Below are 24,245 nucleotides of genomic sequence, written 5' to 3'. Positions count from 1 at the left end.
TGGGGACTGTTAGTGTTAGGTTAGAGGTTGGACTCGATGATCTTGAGGTCTCTTCCAACCTAGAAATTCTGTGATTCTGTGATTTGCTTGGTGAGAAAACATCGATTTGGCAGAAACTAGTTGGTGGTGAGATGGTGGCAAGACCTGGGATGGGGAGAAGCAGGGAAGACGGAGACTGCTGGACTGTAGAGAAATACCTGGGGAGGGTAGAAATGCAGGGGGAAGGAAGAGTACATTAGCTCTGGTGTGAGCCTGGTAGAAGTATCAGGAGTGGTTTTCTTGCTCAGGGTGATACTGAGGGAACGGACATGAGGAGGAAAAACATCTGGTTCCTTAAGCTACAAATGGTCTACACTCACTGCCATGGATCTTGGATTTGGCAACCTTTGTCTGGCTGCAGCAACCTCCTCCTCTGCTGCCAGCAAAGCATTTAGCAGGGAAACTCCCCTCTCCCAAGGGTACAGCACAGATGGGAGCAGATTCAGCTCCAGTGCAGAATATCTGGTTTACCCACAGTGCAGAAAGGCCTTTCCTGAAGAACAATGTGGCACAGAACTGTTGCTGTCCAATTTGTTTAAAGCTCATGCCTGGATGGAAGGCTGTATCTACAGTTGAAGAGCCTTGGCTTCAGGTTGCTGAAAGCATTCAAACCTACAGGGCACTTAGAGTGAAAAAAGCAGGCAGCCTGTAATATTAATTACCAGGTTACTCAGAGCTTAGGAGGAGTATTTTATCTTTTTTCCTGTTGCTATAGCAGTTAAATCTAAATAGATGGTAAGGGGGGGTTAGTTGTGAGGGAAGCAAAGCATGCTCTGCAAGGGAGCGGGGGAAGCAGCAGCCAGCAGCTTGCTGTAACTCAATTAGCATTAGCAGTCTGGCATATCCACTGAGCAGGGCGAGGGAGGGCGGAGGTGGGGCCAGAAGCAGGCTCCTCGTGCTGCCAAGAAACAGATGCTAATGAGAAATGTAAAAATGTGGCAGTGCCCACTGTGCCCTAGCCAAATAGTGCCTCATCAGCACAGGATCAACAGCTGAGATGTCTAGAGGCAATGTGGCAGCACAGAGGGTCTTCAAACTGAGGTCGTGTGGATGAGATCCCAGAAGGGAGTAGCGGTGCCTGTAGCAAGAAGTTGGCAAAAGAAATTGGAGGATGTAGCAGCAATTGTGAACATTTGGATGTACAAACCCTCTTCTGACACTGAAAAACTGAAAATACTTAGGCAGGGGAGGGACACTTCAGTCTTCTGTGGCTAGACTAGAAACGGCTCTGAAGCCACACTTTTAATGAAATTGTTCTTAGGAGTGTGTTTGACCTCCTGCTTTCCCTTCAGGCTGTCTGACAATCAGAAGGCAAGAGAGAGGGAAAAAAAAAAAAAAACAAAAAAAAACTTCAAGAAACTTGATAGAGAAAATTTGCCTGGGAAAGGCCACTGCTGGTTTAGTCAGGTCACAATATCATCCCCTTACCTGGAGACTGTACCATGGGAGAAAACAGAGGACTTGTTTCCAACATGGGGTGAAGGACCTTACTGTCATTTTCTTGGATGTGAAACAGCAATCACTTTGTGAGTGTGTTCACTGGGAATAAGAAAGATATTTGGTGGATGACAGTTAAGATGCTTTCTTACGCTTAAAACAAGTTGACTTCACAGATTTGCAGCATGTTGTCGCTGGACTAACAGTAAGTGTGTGATGAGAGTTTTCTAGCTTTAAGGCTAGACAGGTGCATGTTAAAATTGGAAATACTTATCAGATGTTGTAGTAAAGAACAGTGAGCCACCACTGTTGCCATAACAAGCTGCGATACAGAAGGGCTGTTGTTAGCGTCTCCCTGTTTTTAAGGACCTTGCCCTGCCAGGAGCAGCAGCAGATCATTTCCTGATCAGATTCTGAGGCAAGGGGGAATGTAAGCACAGATAGATGCTGATGCACCCCAAGACCCTTTCTCTCTTGTTGTTTTCTTGTGCTCTATGTGAACAGCTACGTTGTTTTTACCAATCTGAAGAACGGGGCATGGGATTGTGTACGCAGCTGAGGGAAGAATGGAATTAGGTCAAAAAAAACATGAAAGACTGCCCAGAATATAAAAGGAAACTGCACTGCAGAATGAGGCTCCTTAGTGTTTGCTGAAGTGATTGTACATGTTTCTCTACTGATCTTAAAAGTGGAGCAGAGAAGCGCTAGTGAAGTCGGAAATTTCTAACTTCCTTACAGGGAAGCATTTTTATAGGCGCATCTGAGTGCCTGTGCAAGTGCTAATTCCCTGGGCTAGAACTCCTTAGAAGCAGTTTTAAACACAGTCTGAAGTAGGCTTCCAGCTCCATATAGTGCCCTGAATCTTCCAAGTGGGCTGGAAAAAAAAGCAATCAATATACATTAATCCTCTTAAGGGCTGAATTTCAGCGTAGCCAAGGCATTCTTTTCTGTGAGAAACCCCTGCTGAAACAACTTGTGTTTGAAATCCCTCCTTCTTCCTTTGTTTCTTCTATCCTCTACACCTTTCATCACAGGCAAGCCACTTCTTATTCCTTTGTTTCTTTGTGCTGTCTCCATCCTACCCCATCTGTCTGATGAAAAGGACAAAAATATATCATAAACAGGGTGATGATTTCTATCCACACATACTTTACTTCAGGAAACAGGCAACATGGAAATTACTTTATTTGCATATAGTAAGTAGTCATGCTTGCGGCAGGATTGAAGTGAAATAATAATGGTGAACATTTCAGTTCACATACAGAGGAATGCATACCATTATGGTAGTCTTTGAGTTCCAGTACTAAGCAGATGCTTGAGCTAGCTTCCTAGCTTCCAGTTCCTGCTTAGCCTTCTCTCTCATCTCTCTTTCTCTCTCAATGAGAAGTGCTTTTTCTTGCTCCCACTCCTTTAGCTTCTGCTCATGTTTTGCAATGTCTTCCACTTCACATGCTGGCAGCTTTTCCTTAACGAGTTGGGTGGTCAGGGTTAACAAGCTTTCAGATTCAACCTTGCCAAGTGAATGCAGCTTAGAGCACAGCTCCTGTCACAAAAAGGGATTTGGTGGGGAAGAAGAAGGAAAGAGACAGTCAGTCACAAAATAGTCAGTGATAAAGTACTTCTCTATAACAACCAATACATAGCTGTTTGAATCTAATGATTAGCTGTGCTATCCAGGCCAGCTATTTCATCCTACCTAAAAGTTTTGACTGTGGCAGCAGGTACCAATTCTTTCCCCTCCTTGAAATACTAACCTCTAAAATAATCTTTTGCTGAGCAATATAACTGAAACAATAAAGTTTCGTTTTTATTAAGCAGTGAAATTCTCTTTACTTTTCCAAGTTCAGTTACCTGGTAGAAACAAAGATCAACTGACCAGTCGATTATGAAAATATAGTCTAAATACCTTACTTTTTTTGGGTCTTATCTCAAAATTAATTGACTGATTTGCTCCACACTGGCTGCATTAACATCCCTCTCAACAGATGCAAATCACTTTAAACGCTCTCTTACTCTAGAGCACACTAAGTAGCTCCCATGATTTCTTCCCAACAGTTACTGTGATCTGAGGCTTTACTTTGTTTACACAGACTGTACAGTAGATCTAAATCAGGTAATATTTACCCAGGAATATTCTACACTGTAACTAAGAACACAGTTTCAGTATGAAACTCTGCAATATTTCCTTTTAGAGCTTTACTTACCTAGATTTCATGCAGCATAAAGATATTAATTCACTTAAGATGATGAATCATCCAGTGATACTATTTCTGGCTTTCTGGAATCTTTAGCCTGATGGCTCACTAACAAGCTAATTAATTGCCTTAAAAGTGCAGATACACAGTCAGCTAGAGAAGAGTTTCCTGAGGGAGGAAGATGACATGGCACTGGTAGATTCTTTACCCTTTTGCTCATTCATTAGATAGGAAGACACTTTTCCAATTGTTCTTTTAAATAAAATGTTTTACTGAACCAAGCACTTGTGGAAATGTTTAAAGCAAGTAGGTATCCCAAGGAAAGGTACATCCATGCTTCTTTCACATGTCCTTTGAATAAAGCTTATTAACCTGCATTGAAAGATGACTGAAAAAAGATATGGGGATAATTCACCACCAAACACAATGGCAATTCTGGGTCCATGAAGACATCTGGTCTTCCTCTCCCAGTTACCATGGGAAGCTTCCATGCTGTGTAGTTGATCTGCAGTATTCCTCTTACTCCAACTCCCACTGCAGTAAGCTGCAAAGGCACTGCCCCATAGCTCTTGCCTTGAGGTTACACCTTGTTCTCAAGAACGAAACTGGGGTGCCCCTTCCGATGCCTCTCCATTTCTTCCCACCCGAGCCAATACCAACTAAAAAGGCTTTGCTGTTTTGCCAGGCAGTGGAAGGTCTGAACGGGTCAGACAGCAGATACAAGTCTCTTCAAGTGGTAGGCATACATGTCTGAGGGGCTTGGGCATTTGACTCCACTTACTTTTTGATTTTATGATAAAAATTAAAAGGAAACAAAATGCCTTTGAAGCTACTGGAGTAAAGCCAAACTTAGTAATATTTTTGCTTATTCACCTCTGTTGAGATATCAGCAAGTTTACAGTACATCAGGGTCAAACATGAAGAGCATACAGTTTGGATTTGAGAAAGGAATGTAATTCCTGACAATTTCTCCCATGATTAGAGCTTAGACGTTCTGTTTAAAGATAACAATTTTAGACCATTAAGAATCTCCCTGCTACCCACTACTGAAAAGGGGGTTCATGCACAAAACCTAAGCAGTATGAAACTGAACTAGGAGAAATACAATGAACTGGAAACCAGAGAGACCTCTCTCCTAACCCACTACTGGACTGAACCCACTGAACTCTGGAATCTTCCCTGCTCTGCTGTAATACATTACTGAAGCTAATTTAGGAAAGCAGCAGTCTCTCTGTTCTGCTGGTACCAGAAGGGCATATTCTTAAATGGCAAAGTCAGTAATTTTTATAAGCAGTCTCCAGGGCTCTGCATTCAGAGGAGGTACACTGCTTTCCAAGACAGTGTTCCCCAGCATTTATGTGATGAAATGCTTGCTCACCAGTCATTTATACTGATGGAAAGAATTACCCCAGGAACACTGTACTAAGTCGTAGGCCTCAGTTCATGGTATCTAAAAACAGGTAATTACAACATGAGTGACAGTGTCAAACACACAGTCTAAATTACAGCTCTAAAGGCTATTTTTTTTTTCCTTTTTCTGAAAAGAGACAAATGCCCTCAAGTCCTGCTTCTTGGAAGTGAAGAACATACTGCCTCTCACACATCACAGTTGTTAGTCATGCTGCCACAGCTTTTTCATGTACAAATGGCTGTTGTGAAGGTCTGTATGAGACATAAAGTCCAGGAACACACACAAAAGTTGAACAAGCTACAGTTTGAAACAGGAATTGTATGCCTGGACCAAATCACAGGATAATTATGGTTGGAAAAGACCTCCAAGATCACCTGGTCCAACCATCACCCGACTACCAATGTCACCCACTAAACCTGTCCCTAAGCACCACGTCCAACCTTTCCTTCAACACCCCCAGGGACGGTGATGCCACCACTTCCCTGGGCAACCTGTTCCAATGCCTGACTGCTCTTTCTGAGAGGAAATGTCTCCTAGTCCAGGACTGTTCAAGGCCATGACAGCCTGGAACTACAAGCCAAATTAGCTCTAACTGGGGGTATTTGAATTTTACCACAGCACAAATCAGAAATGATCACATAAAATGGGCTTGTTACTTAGCTATGAGATAATGAAATAAAATTAAATCATCATATAGCTACGTCCTAAGGAACAACTGTTTTTTGTTTTATACTGTTAGCATCAGTGTGACAAACTTGAGATAAAAAGGAAGCCTTACTTAATTCCATAGGCTGGAAGTATAGGATGCAACTTTCCTACTAATCCTAACATATACAAATGGACAATAAATTCAGTATTGTCTCAACCCCAGTACAATTTACTTTAATGAGCAAGAACCCACACAAGGTCAGATAATGGCTCTCTAATGACAGGCCACTTTTGCAAACAGCATTTGGATTTATCATTCTGATGTATGAAAAGTAAAGACAAAATCCCAGCAGACATTCAAAAGACAAGCGGCCTTGAGCACTTATTTTTTTGAAGGTTGCTTCCTGTTTGAGTAAGTGAAAATATAAGGTGACAACAGTTTCAGAAATGCCAGGTAGACTCCTGATGCACTGAACGGGTGCTAGTCTACTAGCTATAATAAGTGTAATTATTTTCTAGTATTTACTATGGAGATCTATTACAGCTTAGAGTATTTACATAAATGAAAATCTCCTACCTTGAATCGGCTGTAGTATTCTGGTACTTTAGACTGCTCTGTTTCTTCTGTTTCTTCTGTTTCTGCACATTGTGACTTTTGCTCTGATTCCTTGGTTTCTTCAGATGATTCTGGACCAGGTTTTGGTTCAAGGACAGACTGCAAAATGGTCTCCAGAACATCAACCTGAACAATCACATTTGTCACTGTTAGCATAAACAGTTTGGAAATACAATCTGAGTAATACTGCTGTTGCATCTACAAACAGCTTTTTGAGTTAGTCCGTAGTTCAAGATGACTGTTCTGTATGATAAAGAGAAAACCAAATTCTAAAAGCAAATTGACTAATTCTTGGAAGAATTATGTATTGTATTTTGGACTTTTGAGGCTGGCCATTTTAAAGTCCCTGCAACAGAAGAACTCTGTCAGCCTCCATCAACAGTAAAACTCCCTGACTCTGGTGATGTATACATCCAGATGTTTGTGGATATCTCAGGCATTAGACTATCATCTGCTCTTAGCCTGATATCTATTCATAAATATTAATGCTAAATGGTAGCCACTGTGATAATAGCACTAGCGTGAGATACAATCACAGATACATCTAAATAAGACGTTACCATCAAATGTTCAAAGCATATAATCTTTAATAGATCATCTTGATTCCCCTTTGGTGAAAATAAGGAAAATTACCTGTTCAACAACAAGAACATTCATTCCTGTCATTAGCTGGGTAATTTAACAGGAAAAATGGAAATGTGGGCATATAGTAATATGTATGTTGGTATACATATAATAATGATATGTTGGTAAATGTTTATTTTTAACCTCTGTGATACCCTTGTTCTCTTCATGTTTTTCTCTTGAGACGTACCAAGACAACCACCTTCTCCTAACTGTAGTTGTAGCAAAAGAATGCATTAGCATCACTAAGGGACTTGGTAAACTATTTCTTTATGTATAATTGATACATATTGAAACAATGATGATATGATACAATGAAAGATGGAATTGCTATATGGATGCTGCTGCTGTTTTAGTACTATGAAGATTGCTATAACTGAAATTACTGGATACAGGCTGCCTGCATTTTAAAATTCAGTCTTTACAAATGTAAAGAGCTGTTACCCTTCTCTGAACCCTTATCCTTAATGTTTATCATTTGAATGAAGTAACAGTGTAACCTTTGAATCTATGACATTTTCCACAAGCAACAGGGCTCTTGATACCTACTGGTTTCATTTTCCTAGTGTTAGGTATATATAATGCTAAAGAAATAAAAATTACCTTTACTCAAAATAACATTCTTGGCACTGAAATGTAATCCTTAAACTACTAATACTGAAACAGGATTAAATAATCAATGAAATCATTACTGTGTGCTTGAAGATACATGAACTCTTATCTGGAGAGTTTCTCAGACAATTCCACACACCAAAACTTGCTTGTTCACAGTTAAAACAATACAGCACAATACTAAAATAGTATTTTTGTTATGTTGTTATGATAGTAACAGAAATTATCTCTCTCAACAGTCATGGCAGAGAGAAAAGAAACACCCTGATAGTCAGAAACAGGAGGAAGCTTAGAGCCTGAGAAAAAAGTGACTTTTTTCTGAATGACCAATCACTTGAAAATGTTTTCAACAAGTGTGCAACTAAAAAAAGTTCATTCCAAAACTTCTCATTTAGGTAACAAAATTTCTTCAGCCAGAAGATAATATTACATTTGGGAAAAGAATTAAGGTTGAGAAAACAGGGTTGTATCTTTCTCAGGTTGTATCTCTTTTTCATGCCTGCTATTGTGCAGGCATACAAGAACAATAAGTTACAACATTGCCCATATTTACTAGTGCTATGATATGGATTATCAAGAATTGCAAAATGTTCAATTTAGGCTTGCCCAAAAGCAGCCCAAACTACTACAGGAAAAAGGAGTTTATGCATGTGGGGTTGTTTCTATCACACCTGCTTTCAGTATGTTGACTGACCCCAGTATTGACCTGATCAGTGCTCCTAGTCCTTCACCCTTGGGAACACTGCATTTCAGTTGAAGATAATCATTAAAAATATCTTATACAGATCTTTAATAGTAAGATCTTAATGAGTATTCTTGTGGAAAAGGACAGGTGATACAAATCAATATAATGCAATTACTTTATACCAGATAAGGATGCAGACAAAAATATTTTCCTTTTCTTTCTTACTGCATTGTGGTCACAAAAAATGCATTGGAGAAAAAATATTTTGATATTTTTGATATTTTGATAATATCAAAACATTTTATATTATCAAGGCCCATTTTTGGTCCTTAGCTTGGTGAAACTTGTGTGACTTGCACTACTGTTTTTATACTGCTACCTAAAATCCAAATCAGGCCACAAATCTCTTCAGGGAAGTTCCTGTGTAGCTCTAATGGTTAGTGCTTTTTGGACTCTTTTACTGGATTTGTACAGAAACGCAGCAATAGCGAATAGCCAGCAACAACTTTATTTTGCAAATTCTTAAATGACAGATGTAATTGAACTCTGCAGCTTAAGCTCCTCACTGAACAAAGTAAAACATTTCTGCAAAGAAAGCATTGCTGTACGTTACTGGAGATTACTATTTTTACAGTTATCAGTACAAACACAGATCTAAAGGATGTTACAAGACTCGATGTACCTGGCTGCATGTTATGTTACATAGACAGATGCAACCTTGTTTCAGCACTAGGATGTTTGTCTATAACCCAGATCCCTGAGAAGTCCCTTAATTTGCCGAGAGTTTATAGGCAGAAAAAAAATCACCAATTTATTAGGCTGAGATCTTCAGACCTGGGAGTAAAAAAGAAAACTGCTGAACCACACCCAAAGAGAGAACTCTAAATAGTGTGGGTCTCAGATGTGATGCTTCCTTCCCTGCCCTACCCAGTTATTACACAGAGCTGCTTCTGACTATGCAGCATTAGGAGGACCTGTTCAGCAGTGACCTGGCCTTTGTACATCAAGAAAAAACACCAGAAAGCCCTTCAGTGCTGTTTTTATGCACCACACCATGTAGTTTCCTGAATTATTGCACCCAAGCTGGCTGGTTCCAGGAGCAGCGTGAAGCCCCCATAGCACTCCTAATAATAAAGTCCACTCATAAGAGCTGACCTCACAAACAGACCAAATCCATTTATCCTTCCTATCACAGGCACTACAACCCTTCTAGAAATCACCCTGCCCTGTTTCTGGACCAGTATCACTCAGGACATGATTCCACATGAAAGGACACATGGAATTAGCCAGGAGAGGTACAAGATGTGACATTTCATCTTCAGGTATGCCTCTGAGAGAGCTGGGAAAGTACCTTGGGGGGGCATGCGGCGTAAAACATAAATGGCTTGTGGCAACAGTAGACACTCGCTCCCAAGGACATGCCAATAGACATCTTTGCTGGCTTGTTAACTGAAGCCATGCTTCTGCTTTAAATGTTACTTCCCCTCCTGTCTTCCAGAGACCTCTGAAATATTACTAGGGTTGTAAAGGTCTCCTATCTTCCCATTAGCAAGACAAGTAATTTATAGGTTTTACTGAAGTTTGGCTAGTGTGGAATTGCTTGTGTTACACAGGTTATAGTCTTCAGACTTACTGCTTCTTTGCAGATTTTGATGTCTCCTGGCAATGAAGCCACATTCTCCATCACTTGCAAGGCTCTATTCAAGTATCCAGGTGTCCACATCAGTGGCATTAGGTTGTAAACAGCTCTTAAACCTTTATTCAGCTCCACTTTCCCTGTGATAAAACAATACTTAGTTTAGTAATTGAACACTCGAGTTCTAAGGTAATCTATAAGGATTGGTTCTGTTCTCTAAGTGAAAGCAAATTTCCAGGCTGCTGTGACAGAATTGTTTTCTTGTTTTGTTAAAGAGCCTTCTTTTTGCCAGCTTTAGGACTCTTACCCGTTTGTCCCTGTTTGTTTATTGTTCCTCCCCATTTTCTCCCCCTCATCTGTACATTTTGCCCATACAGAAAAGTGGAAAAATGGCCAGGCTTCCTGGTTGTCTGGCACAGTGTCAGCATCTCTGAAGATCTCAGACAAGTAACTGTTTAGCGTTCATGGACTCACTGTGCAGTATCTGTATGCTAAATGTGAGAGGCAGGACTCACACCCATGGTGTTTAGGGTCTGCTCACACATGTACCAAGGCCAGATCATATGACACTTAAAGCATATGCTCTACTTAACTGTACAGCTCATTATTCTTATTTCTAGTTGGAACTTCCTTAAAGAAAAGATGGGAGACCTGCAAAAATGGAATTCTGGTTCTCAATTTGGAGCACCCTGTGCACCAAAGTCTTCATGTCTCTAGCAGGACCTATGATGCATAGCACCACTGACAACCTAGCTTTTCTTCTGAGGGTGACAGTAAAGACTACAAAACTTCTGTTCTACATAATGGGGAAAATGTACATGACGTTTTAGTTGGTGAGTACTAATGTGCTATGACTGTCACTCCAAGCTCTTGATTTTGTCATTGCCAACATTAAAAAAAAAAACACACTTCAGTGTAGCTTTTAAGAGTTATCTATCCACGTCTCACTTTAATTTAAACTCTGGCTCTAAGAATGCAAACTGTGAAAACACACCTTACTCTTCACCACAGGGAAAAGAACACTTTAGGAAAAGCAACGTAGCAACTGCACAAAGCTTATGGACTATGGACAAATTAAAATAGCTAAGGTGCGTTAGGCCACTCTGTGCCTGAAGACATCTTTCACTCTTTCAGAGGTCGGTTCCATTAGTGCTGGCAAGACTGTGGAATATGTGACATAACAGCAAATAGCTTTTGATCTACTCAATGTCAATGTCATGGAACAAGTACTACTGCTCACAAACAGTGAGTACATTTGTGAAATACAGCCTCTACTCAACCCATTTTTATGACACAAAACCTATACCAAACTGAATGCCAATTGTACAGTTAATTCCCTATCTCTATCAGTATCTCTGCTTGATAACAAATAGCTCCACTGAAATTCAGGTTTCCAATTGATTTTAATGTTTATCCTCTTTTTTCAATGAAAACGAGGTTTTCATTTTACAGTCATGATAAATCAAAATCAGCATCCTAACTCTGTCACTATCCATTGTATTCTAAAGTCACATTTTAAGAATGTGTCCTCTTCTTATTATCCGGAATAAATTCTAGAATAAAAGATAATGCTGTATTGGAACAATTGAAAACATAATGAAAATTTTTAAATTAATTGATTACTTTTACTGTTTTTCAGTGTGCAGTCTCTGTAATTCTTGGTATGTAAAGATTATCTTAAGAAGTTAATAAACTCTAACTAGAAAAATAACACATTGTCTATTACCATAGATTCGTTCTACAAAACTCTGTCTTGTGGGATTTTATCAGGAAAATGTGTTGGTCCACACACAAACAAACCCTACTGCTAAGAATGTTTTCCTTCATTCAGTCTTAACTCTGAAACTGTTTCTTCCACTCTTTCTCCTTTTGTTTACTGTTTTCATTGATTACATTTTAATAAAGCAAAGGCACAAATTTATTTCATCCAGCAGCAATAAGAGGGAAAATAACAACTGTGAGTAAAACTTACCAAGAAATGCGTAACCATACAGCTGGGAGCTAAATCCCACAGTGTTTGTTTGCTTTAGTCCTGTAAGCAGCAGTGATGCACCGAGATTTCTCTCCTCTTCCCACTGCAAATAATTTAAATTAAGATGTAAACTAAGTACGTGTTCCTTGACAAACACTAACAAAAATACTGCAGTAACCAAAGGCAGCACATGGCCTTCATCACATCTTACTAGAAAAGTACAGAATCATTAAACATGTCCATTGTTCAGAGTTACAGTACACACAACCTGAAGAACAGTATATTTATAATAAAGAACACCTCTTTCCAGAAGACAGTAAAATGTCAGAAAACAAAACTATGTGGCTTCCGTACTGGAGCAGTCCTTTCTTTTAAGCAGGTGGTAAGATGCATTCTCCACTATCCTACACTAGAATAAAAAGTGCAGAGAGAATACGCTGCTACGGGCTGCTTCAAGTCCCAGTGATAGATCTGAGTACCAGTGAAAGCTAGAGAAGGGGACCCAGTAAGGAAGGACATTAAAACCACAAGAGTGGTGTGAATTTTACTTTGCTGTGGGATAGTACAATACAAGGCCAGAGAAGTAGAGACTTCAAGGATACACATATTTTCTCAGCAAATGAAAGAAGCTGAACAACTCCCCTTGTGAAGAAACTGGGGAAGATATAAAAGACAGTAGACTGGAGGAAGTCTGCTTCTCTAATACACAGATTTTGTTGCAGAGTACTTTAAGCACCTTCTTGTTACCTTAAGACCTGGAACAAATACTGCTAGTGAAAGGCAGAAACTTTTTGGAAAGAAATTCCCTGGTTTAACGGAAGGAGACATCTTTTCAAGATGTGGTAATTTTTGTGTCTCCCTTCAGGTGCTATGTGAATTTGCATATAATCATCCAACATAAAACACCATCACCTAACAAGCACACAAGGTATTTGCCTGACCCAGGAAAGGCATGCAAAGGGATAAGTCTGTTTCTTGCTGAATTCAGCATTCCTGGTGAACGTTACGAGAAAATCAGATGAAACTGGAAGAACGGGGCTTTAAAGGTCTACTTTCTTTTGGGAACTGTCCCATTTGGCTTCAAGAGCTGGAGAAGCTGCAAGCGCTTAACATTAATGCCTTTGCATTGAAAGATGGCAATCACACTGATTGTTTGCAACAGTCAAGGAGGATACTTTCTGGGGAGAGCCAAGACCAGTCAGTCTGGCTCAGCAGTGCTTACAGCAGAAATATGGAAGTTCTCTATCACCTGTGCTAGGGACTAATACAGTCAGATTGTCCATGATTCAGTTTTCAAAGTTAAAAAACATTTTGGAAGGCTGCTGGACCCTAAGCTATAGTGGTCAAGGCCCTATCTGCAACAGGACACTGGCTGACTTGTCTTGCATCTTGGAAAGAAGGAACAGGGATTTCCTGTCTAAAGCCATTCCTAAATTAGCCACAGGAAAATGGTACTGAGCATTACGAGGTGTTGAATGGTACGCTGTTTGGTGCATACATATAAAAATATGGCTTATTGCAGACCTTGAATGGGGTTATTTCAAAATGCATATTAAATACATCACAGCTGTATAAATAGGCTTGTCTTTTAATGTGTTGTATGTCCATACCACCCTTGCTTCCATATTCTGCTTTCGTAACATATTACACATATCGGCAAGTGCCTGTCTTTGCAGTAAGGACACAAACATAGACAAACACAATGGGAAAAACAGATTTTAGTCCCTCTGCTTTTCATATATAAGTGATCAAGTATACTTGAGGAATGGAGGGGAGAAGATCAAATGCACGGTTTCTATAGTGAAAACTGAAATTACAAGTAAATTGATTAAAATCTTAAGGCACTGGCCTTAACGTTTTAGAATATGTTTTATTTAAGACAAATTGAGGTTTCTAGTACTTTTTGAGGATGAGAAGGTAGAATAGTGACATTTCCAAGAACCTGAATTGTCATGTTGGCCTTAAACAAGAGAGATATGAATAGGAAAGCCTAACCCAGTCTGAAGACAGGAGCGATTTTATTTTTAAATATTTCAAAAAATTAACAGAAACTAAGCCAAATGGCGTAGTGAAATTCCTAGTGAAAATCTTTTGTACTTCTGAAGCATCAACCCTACCAAGTTATAATGGCAAGCAATACCATTGAAGTGGACATACACCACATCTGAAAATCCTGACACACTCTCCCTTTCAGAGAAAGGAGCTACTAAAAATGATGACAAGTTATTTGCTGGCTTTCATCTTCTGTTGCTTTTTTTTTTTTTCTCTTCTTTCTTCTGTAGTTTTCAAAATAATGAAAAAACTTGGAGCACTTCAATTTTTAGGTAAACATAGGGTAAATAAATACATTCACAACTGAATGCCCAGCTGACTGCAACACAATACTTGTAAAGAGAAGCTCTAAGTATCATTTTTGACTGTGATCAGCTTACCGTATGTTCAGACTTGGTTGCCAGGTACTGGTATAAAACATAAAGAGAAAGAAGCTGTGTTGAGAAGTCATCAAAACTTTCTTGCAGCATGATCTCTGTTACTACTGACAGAGCATCTACGGTGGAAATAGATACATAATTAGTCAGTGGAAATTTTCACATCTCCCTTCTTTTGCATCCACTGGTGCTCAATGATGCTTTACTGTTGCAGTACATTTTGAAGTAGCTACGGAGGAAGTTAAAGATTTCTTATGACTAGCAGTAGAAAATAAGTCTTACCCATTTGGGTTATACTAACATGCTATGAGAAGAAGGAAGAATTGATTGAATTACATGAGACAACAAGAAAGAAGCTTTCTAAACTCATCTTAGCTCAATGCTTTCTGACTTCAGTAGCCTCTTCTCAGCCCTTCAATCATTAACATTTTTAAAAAAAAAAAAAACTTTTAAAATTTGTTCTTGTGTTTTGATTACAAGCAAGAGAAAGCTGGCTAAAACTAATTGCCCTCAAGGTGACAGTATAGTACAATGGAGAAGAAATGTTGTCATAGATCACCCATAGCATTCACTGTATTCAGCAAACAGTGCTCTCGAGAAGCTCCACAGGGAGTTGCAGTGACACTCCCTGTCAGGAAGGACAGTTTGTTAAATAGAAGGCCTTGAGCCTGTCAGAGAAAAGGAGTATGAATGTAATAATGAGGAATTCACAGATGGGGGCCTATCAAAATAAAATAAGTATTAACTTGCCATTTAGCAATACTTTCATGACAAAAGCAACAGACAAGTCCTTCTACAACTCTATTTTCTCTGTCATTTGTTTTGCAGAAGGTTTATGCAAAGAAAAGCTCACTGCAAGTCTACAGTACCAGAAAACCTGCAGTGAAATGAAAACCTTAAATATTTGTCATCAAACATGAGAGGATTATTCTTCTCAGCACTTCAACAGTCAACAGTGAAAGGCACCTCAACATGGCCATTCAACACAGCTGTCTCTCTTCAGTGACAGTCTAGACAAACAGCTCAGATTAGATGTAAACCATTCAAAAAGCTATACAACATACCAAATTCTCACTAGTAACTTCAAACATAATGTTAACATGTAAACTGGAAAGCTGAAAGTTGGAGAAGATAGCTTACATTTGGAATAGGATTAATCATGGTAGAAATACTCTGAATTGCGTATTTCAAAATTATACAATGAATAAGATCACAACAAGAGGGATATATAAATATGTAGAAAAGTAGTTTACATAAGGAAAGAAAGTGTGGTTTCAAGGTGACCAGAGAAAATATGGCTAGAAGTTTTTAACTCAAAGAAAGGCTCTGTGGATTTAATAGCACGCATATGGGGATGCAGAGTAGCTATATATTTTCTTACCTTCATATTTCTTCTGCTTTAAAAAACAATCCAACAAAATATTGAATGTAAAATTATCTGGGAAAATTCCATACTGAACCTGAAGAGAGAACAAAAAATGAATGTGAAAATTTGCTGTTCAGATCTTCCAAAGCATAGTGCTGCAGGTATGAGAAAGATCAGTACCATGGCATTTCACACTGGTGTAATATGACAGTTAGTCAGGCAATTTAAGAAGCTTATTAACTCTGCTCCTGTGATGTTGGCCTATTAACTTTCAATGTACTGGATTTGTTTTACATTTTATCTGGGTCTTTGGGACCAGGAGAGGCACTGCCTATTGGGATTTTTATGTCCCTCCTGTATTTAGCAGGCTTTGATGCCAGCACTATTTAAAAACAAAAACCTTCAAGGGAGAAGAAGGGAAACAAAACCTACATTTTTCAGCTGTAGCTGAAATTCGGGTCAAACATCAATTTTTGTTTTGACAATGAAATATCTGAACACAAAAACTGCAATATCCATACCTGGCTGTAATACAGATTCCAGGTTGGCCACACTTGCCTCATAGACCCGATCAAATATAGTCATTGCTTTTCCTTGTAGAAACTTACCTTGTTTTTTAATGTGTATAAGGCTTTGTCTTGTGCACCATATTTTAAGCACTGTCTGATCCAACTGTGGATGGTCCAATCTCTCAAGTACCAGCAATTTGGACTATGCCGAAACCTAAAGGAAAATAAAAGTCCAGGACTCGGATACAGCACTCTGTTCTCACAGGAAAAAAAATCTACGAGCAACATTTTGTGTTTCAGTACCTCTGCCCTTCATGATCTCATACATAAATCTGTATTTCACTTTATAGTCAGTCAATTATTGCTCTCCAAAGAGCACTAGATAGCCCTTTCAGTAAAAGAAACAAAACTCTGATATACTTTAATAGTGTGTAGGACGAGAGAATATGACCTTTTCACAAATGCAAAATATTTTAAACTCACTTTCCAGAAAGCCTACTGCTTTTTCCCTGATGAATATGATACAATAATAGCTTGGTATAATTTATAAAGGCAACTGAGATTGCTATAAACACTATAGTACTCTTTAACCTTGCCCTCATCGTGTAACATTGTACTGTTGCTGGCCTCTTCAACAAGCAACACTGCTCCATGACTCACAACATCAGCAAGTGTCAGAATTACATCAAAATACTGCTGCCTTTGAACCTTCACAGCCTGTGTAGTCTGGTATCTCCCCAACACTTCAACTCATGCTTCTTTTGAAACACTTCAGAATTCACTGTGCCTCTGCCTCCTCAGACTGCTGCAGGCTTCATTTGTATTTAGAAATGCTTCATCAGTGAGGTATGCCTCACACACTGGGAAACTCTGCTGGAGACCCTTCCCCTGCCCCCTGCATCAGCTGCACTAGCGTTGTTCCTCATGGACATTTTTTTAATTAGCTCAGAGACACCTCATGTCATGGCTTCAGCAGTGTTCCTAGGCAACCTACTCTACTGCTTAACCAATTTGTAAAATTAAATACTTGAAGTTCAGCCTCTTTTGTTTTGTCCTTATTTAGCCATATACACTTTGCTTTGTATTTGGAAAAGAAGTGACTAAAAGCATATGGAGCTTTATCTTTGGCAAAGACTCTAAAAGCAATTAAGAATCCAATGGTAGGAACTGCTGCCTTGATCCTGTGCTGAATTTCACATCCCAGCGCCAATAGATACATGCAACCTTTCTCAGTTCAAATTGTATGCATGAAAAACAGGCTCAGTACCCAGCACAGCGCTGAGTGCCACTTCCTGTAGAAAACGTAGATGACTGAGCTGGGCTCATGTGCAGATGCTTGCAGCCTCAAGCCAAGCTGCAGCACCATTTAGAGGCAGGGTTGGCTCTTCCATCTGAGTGAGCATGCTTTCCAGAACATTTATCAGATTAACGTGGCCACCAACTCTCTTTTTCCCCCCCAGTGAATCTCTGCATATTGTATCCCATGGCTAAGGGCTACACAGATCGCCAAGCTTGGAAAAGCATTTGAGTCTTCCGTGTCCAGAAGACTTCAGTGCCAAAAGCAGAGCTATACAACTACACGAAGTCTAAATACACTACTCTTTAAGCAGCACATAAAACCTCTCCCTTAAATTAGAATTTAAGGGAAAAAGAAAAGCATGCTTTGAATATTAAATTATGAACATCCATTTTCTTGCTCTAATTGCTTTCCACTTTCTTCCCTCTGGAATTCAAATACTGGGAACAGCAAGAATATATATTTGCTTTCATTAAAGTCCTGTTTCAATAATGCTTACAGGAAGCATCAATTACAGGCATTTGAATTTAATCATATTTTGATGAAACAATCATCTAATTGCTACAGACTGTTTCACCAGCCATTTAAGATGGGTCAGAGTGCAACACTGGTACCCAGCAACAAAGCCACCAGGATCTTTTAAAGTTGCTTCATTAAATGGTTAATATTGTTTCAGAAGTGGAAAAAACAATCTTACAAAAACGTTACACTGATGCTCTCAAAGACTGAGGCCTTTCCTTTGATATAATCTTTGGCATCCTTTCTACAAATTCGTTACATAGGAGGGAAGAAAACATTAAAAAAAAAAAAAAGATTGTAATGGGTTTGAGTATTCATCTTTAAGCAAATGCATTATTTATTCTCTTGAGTATACCAGAGAGAGAGCACTCAGCATCTCATGCACCTTGGGAGTGATACAGCCTACCATAATGGGAAAGGCTTCTAGGTTCCCGACTTAAATTGCACTTGGACAGTAAAAGGTCTAAGAGGGATGTGATGAGGTCTAAGAAACATCATGAAACTGATCCTCGGTCACCACGAGTTTCTGGCAATGATATGCACAGAATTCAGTCATGTATTGTACTAACTCTTTAAAGAAGTCTTCACATGAGCTTTTAAGGCCTGGAAGAGAGTGGGCACTTGTTCATATGCACGCATGCACACAATCACAGGATCCATCATTACTATCATTACTTGTCACATAATTACTGCATGTTACTGTTAAGATCCTTATTCTTGGACTACATCTCCCATGTACTGGGTACTACTCAAACAAAAGCAAACAGCTTCTCAGCCAGAGAGTTTTCTAGTTAATTCTAATAATTCATTACAAAACAGTTGCATAGGAATGAAGAGACGGAACTAGTGCCAAAATTGCTCTATCTCCATGTCAATAAGAATCCAATACATGTGCACACATGCACTCCCTCAGCACTACACACTTCCATTAATCTATAATGCGGTAGAAAGAGAATTGGAAGTTATAAAGAAACAGGAACGCTTTCATCTTTAATTGTTTCTGATCCATATAATGCTGTGATGAGCTCTGTCTCTCTTCTGCTGGCTGAGAAGAGAAGCCAATAGAGTATGTTTTTACAGCTAACCTAGGCAAACTAACCAAATGTTGTGGCAGACATTTTTATTTGAAACAGAATCAGGGAAAGGAGGAGATCGCTGGTCATTTTGACAAGCATTAATGTCTTCCTCCTTCTCCATGAAACACAAAACAGGATATAATTAAGCAAAGCAATATGTTCAGAGACAGATGAAAAGACAGAAGGAAGCTAAAATTACAGAAAGCAGAAGATTCAGACTGAATTAAATAAAGGAAGCCTCTAGCAATTGCTGTGTGTTTAATAGAAAGACCAGGAGGTTATCTTGCAGATGTCTGCTGCTGAAACTCATTTTTCTGAGAACTAATAAAAACCTGAGAACAAGATTCTTATAATGGATTGAGAAGAGACAAGGAGAAACAGCTGTAATAGTATTAGGGGAGCTCACTGTTGCTACACTTTAATGTTAACAGCTGAACAATCGATATGGTGATCCTCCTTGTCACTGACCAGAAAACCTCTGTCCCCATAGAGAACGGGAAGAAGAATATTTATAAGACAAGCAGAAACTGCAATACCAAGGGCATTGTGAATATAATAGCACATGGTGCAATGGTACTAGAATTACCCTTATTTTGGAAAATGATTCAAGGGTCCAATGCAGGAACTTGATTTTCATCATTTCATACCTGTAAAATGATTACTATTACAATGTAGAAGAGATACAATGAGCATACAGCCTTAGTACAAGGCAACCAGAATACTTTTAGGCAAGCAAGTGCGCACACGCTTGCCCACAAACTGACCTGCGTATCAGGCTAAGAATGCATTCCTAGTTTACTAATTCCCTGCAAAAGGCCCCACTGATGATTATTTACAGCAGTGCTGAAGTACTCGTGCTGCGTAAAAGAAACTGAACAACGGTAAAGTTTATCAGATGCTGAGAATGCCTTACAGAGTGTTTTCCTGAACCAGCAAGCATGACCTATTGCTGCTCTCCCACACGGCAGAAAAGCTGAGTTACTTCCCAGCTTTTTTTCTTTATTTTAATGGTCTTTCAAATTTGTTTGGTGCCATCAAGCGGTGATACACTCTACTGCTGCTTTCTCGTACTTTTCATTTTCAAGGGAAATAATACAGCCACACTGGGAGAGCAAAGAGAAGCACTACGGAGCCTCATTGCACCCTCTTCCCTAGATTTGGTGAAGTGTTCATTCATTGATTTTGGGGATAGACACAAATGAAGAAGATTGCGAAGAAAAATGTGCTGGGTTTCACAGCAGCTGCTACTGCAGAAGTATAGTACCAGGAACAGCTCTGCTATGTGGAGGGAAAGCCAGCTGAGATCTGTTCTAGTTTTTTGCTAAGCTGATCTGAAAGTCCCTTCTTGTACTCCACAGTTTTCTTAAGTGTATGTATTCAACTCCTGGTATTGTCAGAAGCCATCCTTGTGCAATACACTGTTTTTCTTTTTCTCAAGAAAAAGAAAAGGTCCTTTCCCTTCTCCAGCATTGTCTGACCTAACAATAAAGTATTTTGTTATAATCTACACATATGGTACACACAACTGTATGATCTCTTAGGTCTCCAGATCTCTCCAAGACATTGTAAACTTCATTTGTATTTTGCTTCGCTCATTTTTCATTTCCATTAATGAAACCATTTCCCTAAATAAAATCTCTTATACAATAATGCTTTTATGTGATACAAATGTGTTACTGTCTTCTGCTGTATTACAAGGAACTGGAAAAATTGAAACAAGAAGACACCGAGTACTCTCCATTCTTTCATTGTTTCTAATATAGATATTTTGGATGTGTTACTCTGCCTACCTCAGAGTTAAAACCTGTAAGATTCACATAATGCTTGTAGGTTCTCCAGGGAAGAAAGGAACCTTCCATGTGATAATCACTGCATTTAATTTAATCCATCTAGACTCCAGATCTCTCTTACTTCTTTTAGAACTAGAGAGAAATAGGAATTTGCATGTTGGTTTGCTTTAATCAGGAGAGTGCCAGATGTCTTCTCATTCACTTCAGGTTCTGAAATCTCTGGAAGTGAAATGTAAGGAGACTTAGAACAAATAAATGCCCTACAAAATGTCTCTGAGAGCCACGAAGAAACGCTCTCAGTGGAAAGAATCCAAAGCCACTCCACATTTTACACAAGTCATACAGGGCTGTGAAGCTCCTTGGCAATGCCATGTTTTTTTTCTTCCCAGGCACATTTTTTTAGCTACAGCGCATAATGATCAAATGGATTCCAGGCGGGCTTAGCTTGGAAACTGGAAGGCTAAGGAAACGTCACCCAGAAATCTCCCTTTGTTTGTCATTTCAAGCCACAGGCCTTGGGAAAAATCCTCTGCATTTTAAATGGACTCAGAGGCATTGCTCATGTGTCAGTGTCAAAGACAACAGCCCTGAAAAAATCTTTGTTGACTGAAATTTCCTCTTATACATGAACGTAACTACTTTTCTACCTCTTCTTTGCCTCAATCTGGGCCTAAACCTTTCTTTGTATGTCCCCTTTTAAAAAAAATCATATATAATCCTATCAGTCCTATAGGAAATACCACATATATTAACTGCCAACTCAAGCAAAAACAGAGGGAACACTCTCCTTTTGTGGTGAAATAAAAAACTCACACAGTATACACAGCGTAAGTATTTTTATCTAGATAATCACTATCTATATATTTATAGAAAGCGTATAGACACTTTCTGTCAAAAGCAGCAACACAAGAGGTTTAAAAAATATATAAATCAACCATAATGAGGGATAGTCTAATCCTGTGAGACAGAATTACGCTCTTACACAAAAAGAAAAGCAGCTTGCAGACTCCCTAAAGAAAGCCCATGTTCAGCCCTTCTTTTGTTACAATTTCTATTGACTTTCCCCAATCTTTGATTTTAAACTAAATTAGCTCTTGATCGTTTCAGCTTTAAAATTAATTTTTCTAAATTAGGCTAGCTGTACCCCCATATGAATGCATAGTTCTTATGTAGCATCTTTTGTTCAGGAGTTGCACAGAGCTCTAACATCACTGATGAATGCAACCTCAAAACAGATCTAAATGATCACATTTTAGACAAGAAAAAACTATAGTGCAGAAGCACATTCAAATATTAAGATGTAAAGAATGGTTTTCATATCTAGTCTTGCTTTCCAGTTATACCACATTCATCTTTTATTTCTATCTAGCCCAATGTTATGGTTTTCTTTGTTTCTTAACCCTTTTGCTTGGTAAAAGCACCCAAACTGCTACATACTGCCATATACAAAGTCATATACTTTTAGTAGAAATACATACTGTACTTTAGAAAGTCTAGGGATATTGCTCTGGTCATCACCCTCTCCTAACGACTGAAGGGACAGAATTCACCTCTCAGTAGCGTCAACACACCTATTGCACTGCTCAAAACCCTACTATACTAAAAGCTCAGCTTTGCCATGTCTTTTTAACAATGACTACCATGCACATCAATAAACCATATGGTGGCGCTGTCCTTTACTGACCTACCTGCTTTTTTGACAGACAATTCTTAATTAATAAATGGAAGCTGAATTTCTCTTAGAATAAGCATTTGTGCCCATTGTTATCAACCTCCAGCACTGCATCACTAAATGATCTTCTTCCTTTTGATGGATTTAAGGCACTCTTGTGATTAAACTACAGGGAACAACATAAATACATTAAAAAGAAAAAAGCAAACAGTCATAAAGCCCTAAATATATGCTATACATTTCATAATAATATATGACTGGAGAAGGAGTTTACTCCAGCACAAAAGAAATGCTTTACTTGTACATAAACAGAGAAAAGAATCACCACAAAAGAAACGGTAACAGTAACAGATCCAGAGCCTGCAGCGAAGTCTCAAGCTATTTCTCAGCTCTGAAAATTACCTGAATTATTTATCTGTCCTTCCCTCCACTGGCAGTGAATGTTAGCAGAACCGGAGCAGAGCAGCTCTTCCAATCTCCTGCCATTAGGCTACACCAGGCAACCCTAAATCCCTCTAGAATCATTTGCAAAGTGCAGAGAGGAAAACTCCTTCAGACAACTTTATCAGCCTCAGTATCCTACAGACTTGCTATGAATGCCTCAAAACTTTATACTAACTAGCTCATAACTGAAGTGAAAAAGTGAAGGCCATAGCCCAGGCTCAAACAACATCCTCAGGACAACATCTCTGGACACTTTGTCCCTAGGAAAACCGCTCTGGGCTGCTAAACATATTTGTTAAAAAGCTCCTCAAACTTCCATGTTGATTCAAAATACTCCAGAACTACACGCTCACCAGGACAGCAATGGAAGTTCACTTCACAAAAGAACAGTTGTTTCCAGCATAAGTCAGGTTTTCTTTGGTATGATGCTTGTGTGAACATGCTCCCTATATCACAAGCTGACAAAACAGGACATCAGTTATGGGCCTTGTCTAGCTAGAAACTAGATGTGTTAATATCTAAAATTTCCAGTATAAACATGGTTTCTGTGCTTAAAGCATAATGCTTAAACAAGTCAAGTTATAGGGAAGGTTGCCAGCCAGTTCACTGAAGCTAAAATTGGCCTCTTCAGGGTCCCCAGGGTGACTGGTAAAGAAAAGAACACTGTGGCAGTAAATACTACTGCTGAGAAAAGGTGGTGGTATCCAGTTTAGTTTCATGCAGTAAATAAAACAAGGTCATTTTACCAAAATTCAGAAGTTTTACTGCAAACATGAACTATGAAGCAAGTAATCCCTATTTTTGCCTTATTCCTTTTATGACCAAGATAGAACAATAAAGTGGACAGCATATGAGATTTGTTCTGCTTCTTGTTTCTTAGAGACACAACTCCAACAAAAAAAAAAAAAAAAAACAAAAAAACACAGAACAAGCAGATGCTTTAATATAGTGTTCTTATTTTTCTCCTCTTAAGATAGTACAGTGTCTCGTAATCCATTACCTTCTACCTCTCCCGGTGCTTTTGGAAAAGACAAGCAGGAAAAACAGATTTTCTTCTCAGTCTCATGGAGTATCCATGCTACTCCCACCACAACACTGAAATTCACTTAAGAAGCAGCAGTTAATAAGAAACTGGAGAAATCTTGTTGTTAACAGTAAGAACCATAACAAAAACCTCAACTTTTCCCCAGTTATTGACTATAAAGGAGACAGCTTCTAGGACTTCTCTCAAAAATATTCCCAGGCTTTTACAGTTAAAACAGCTCATT

The 24,245-nt window shown here is 39.0% G+C and overlaps 1 protein-coding gene across 1 annotated transcript in view; it reads right to left on the bottom strand.

The window, feature by feature from the left end:
• Window positions 1-2,644: 2,644 nt before the first annotated feature.
• Window positions 2,645-24,245, bottom strand: part of MRPS27 (mitochondrial ribosomal protein S27) — a 44,830-nt gene continuing 23,229 nt past the window's right edge. The window contains exons 5-11 of the mRNA XM_068666555.1: window positions 16,279-16,393; window positions 15,686-15,764; window positions 14,308-14,423; window positions 11,876-11,978; window positions 9,901-10,043; window positions 6,308-6,472; window positions 2,645-3,019 (exon numbers count right to left, since the gene is read on the bottom strand). Of these exons, the coding sequence (XP_068522656.1) occupies window positions 2,780-3,019; window positions 6,308-6,472; window positions 9,901-10,043; window positions 11,876-11,978; window positions 14,308-14,423; window positions 15,686-15,764; window positions 16,279-16,393 (961 nt within the window). The 3' untranslated portion in view covers window positions 2,645-2,779. The remainder of the gene's footprint in view (window positions 3,020-6,307; window positions 6,473-9,900; window positions 10,044-11,875; window positions 11,979-14,307; window positions 14,424-15,685; window positions 15,765-16,278; window positions 16,394-24,245) is intronic.

Source organism: Anas acuta, chromosome Z (assembly GCF_963932015.1).
Source record: "Anas acuta chromosome Z, bAnaAcu1.1, whole genome shotgun sequence".
NCBI classification, from domain to species: domain Eukaryota; kingdom Metazoa; phylum Chordata; class Aves; order Anseriformes; family Anatidae; genus Anas; species Anas acuta.
The sequence above is the reverse complement of the archived record's forward strand: the minus strand, read 5'-3'. Positions and strand labels throughout refer to the sequence as shown.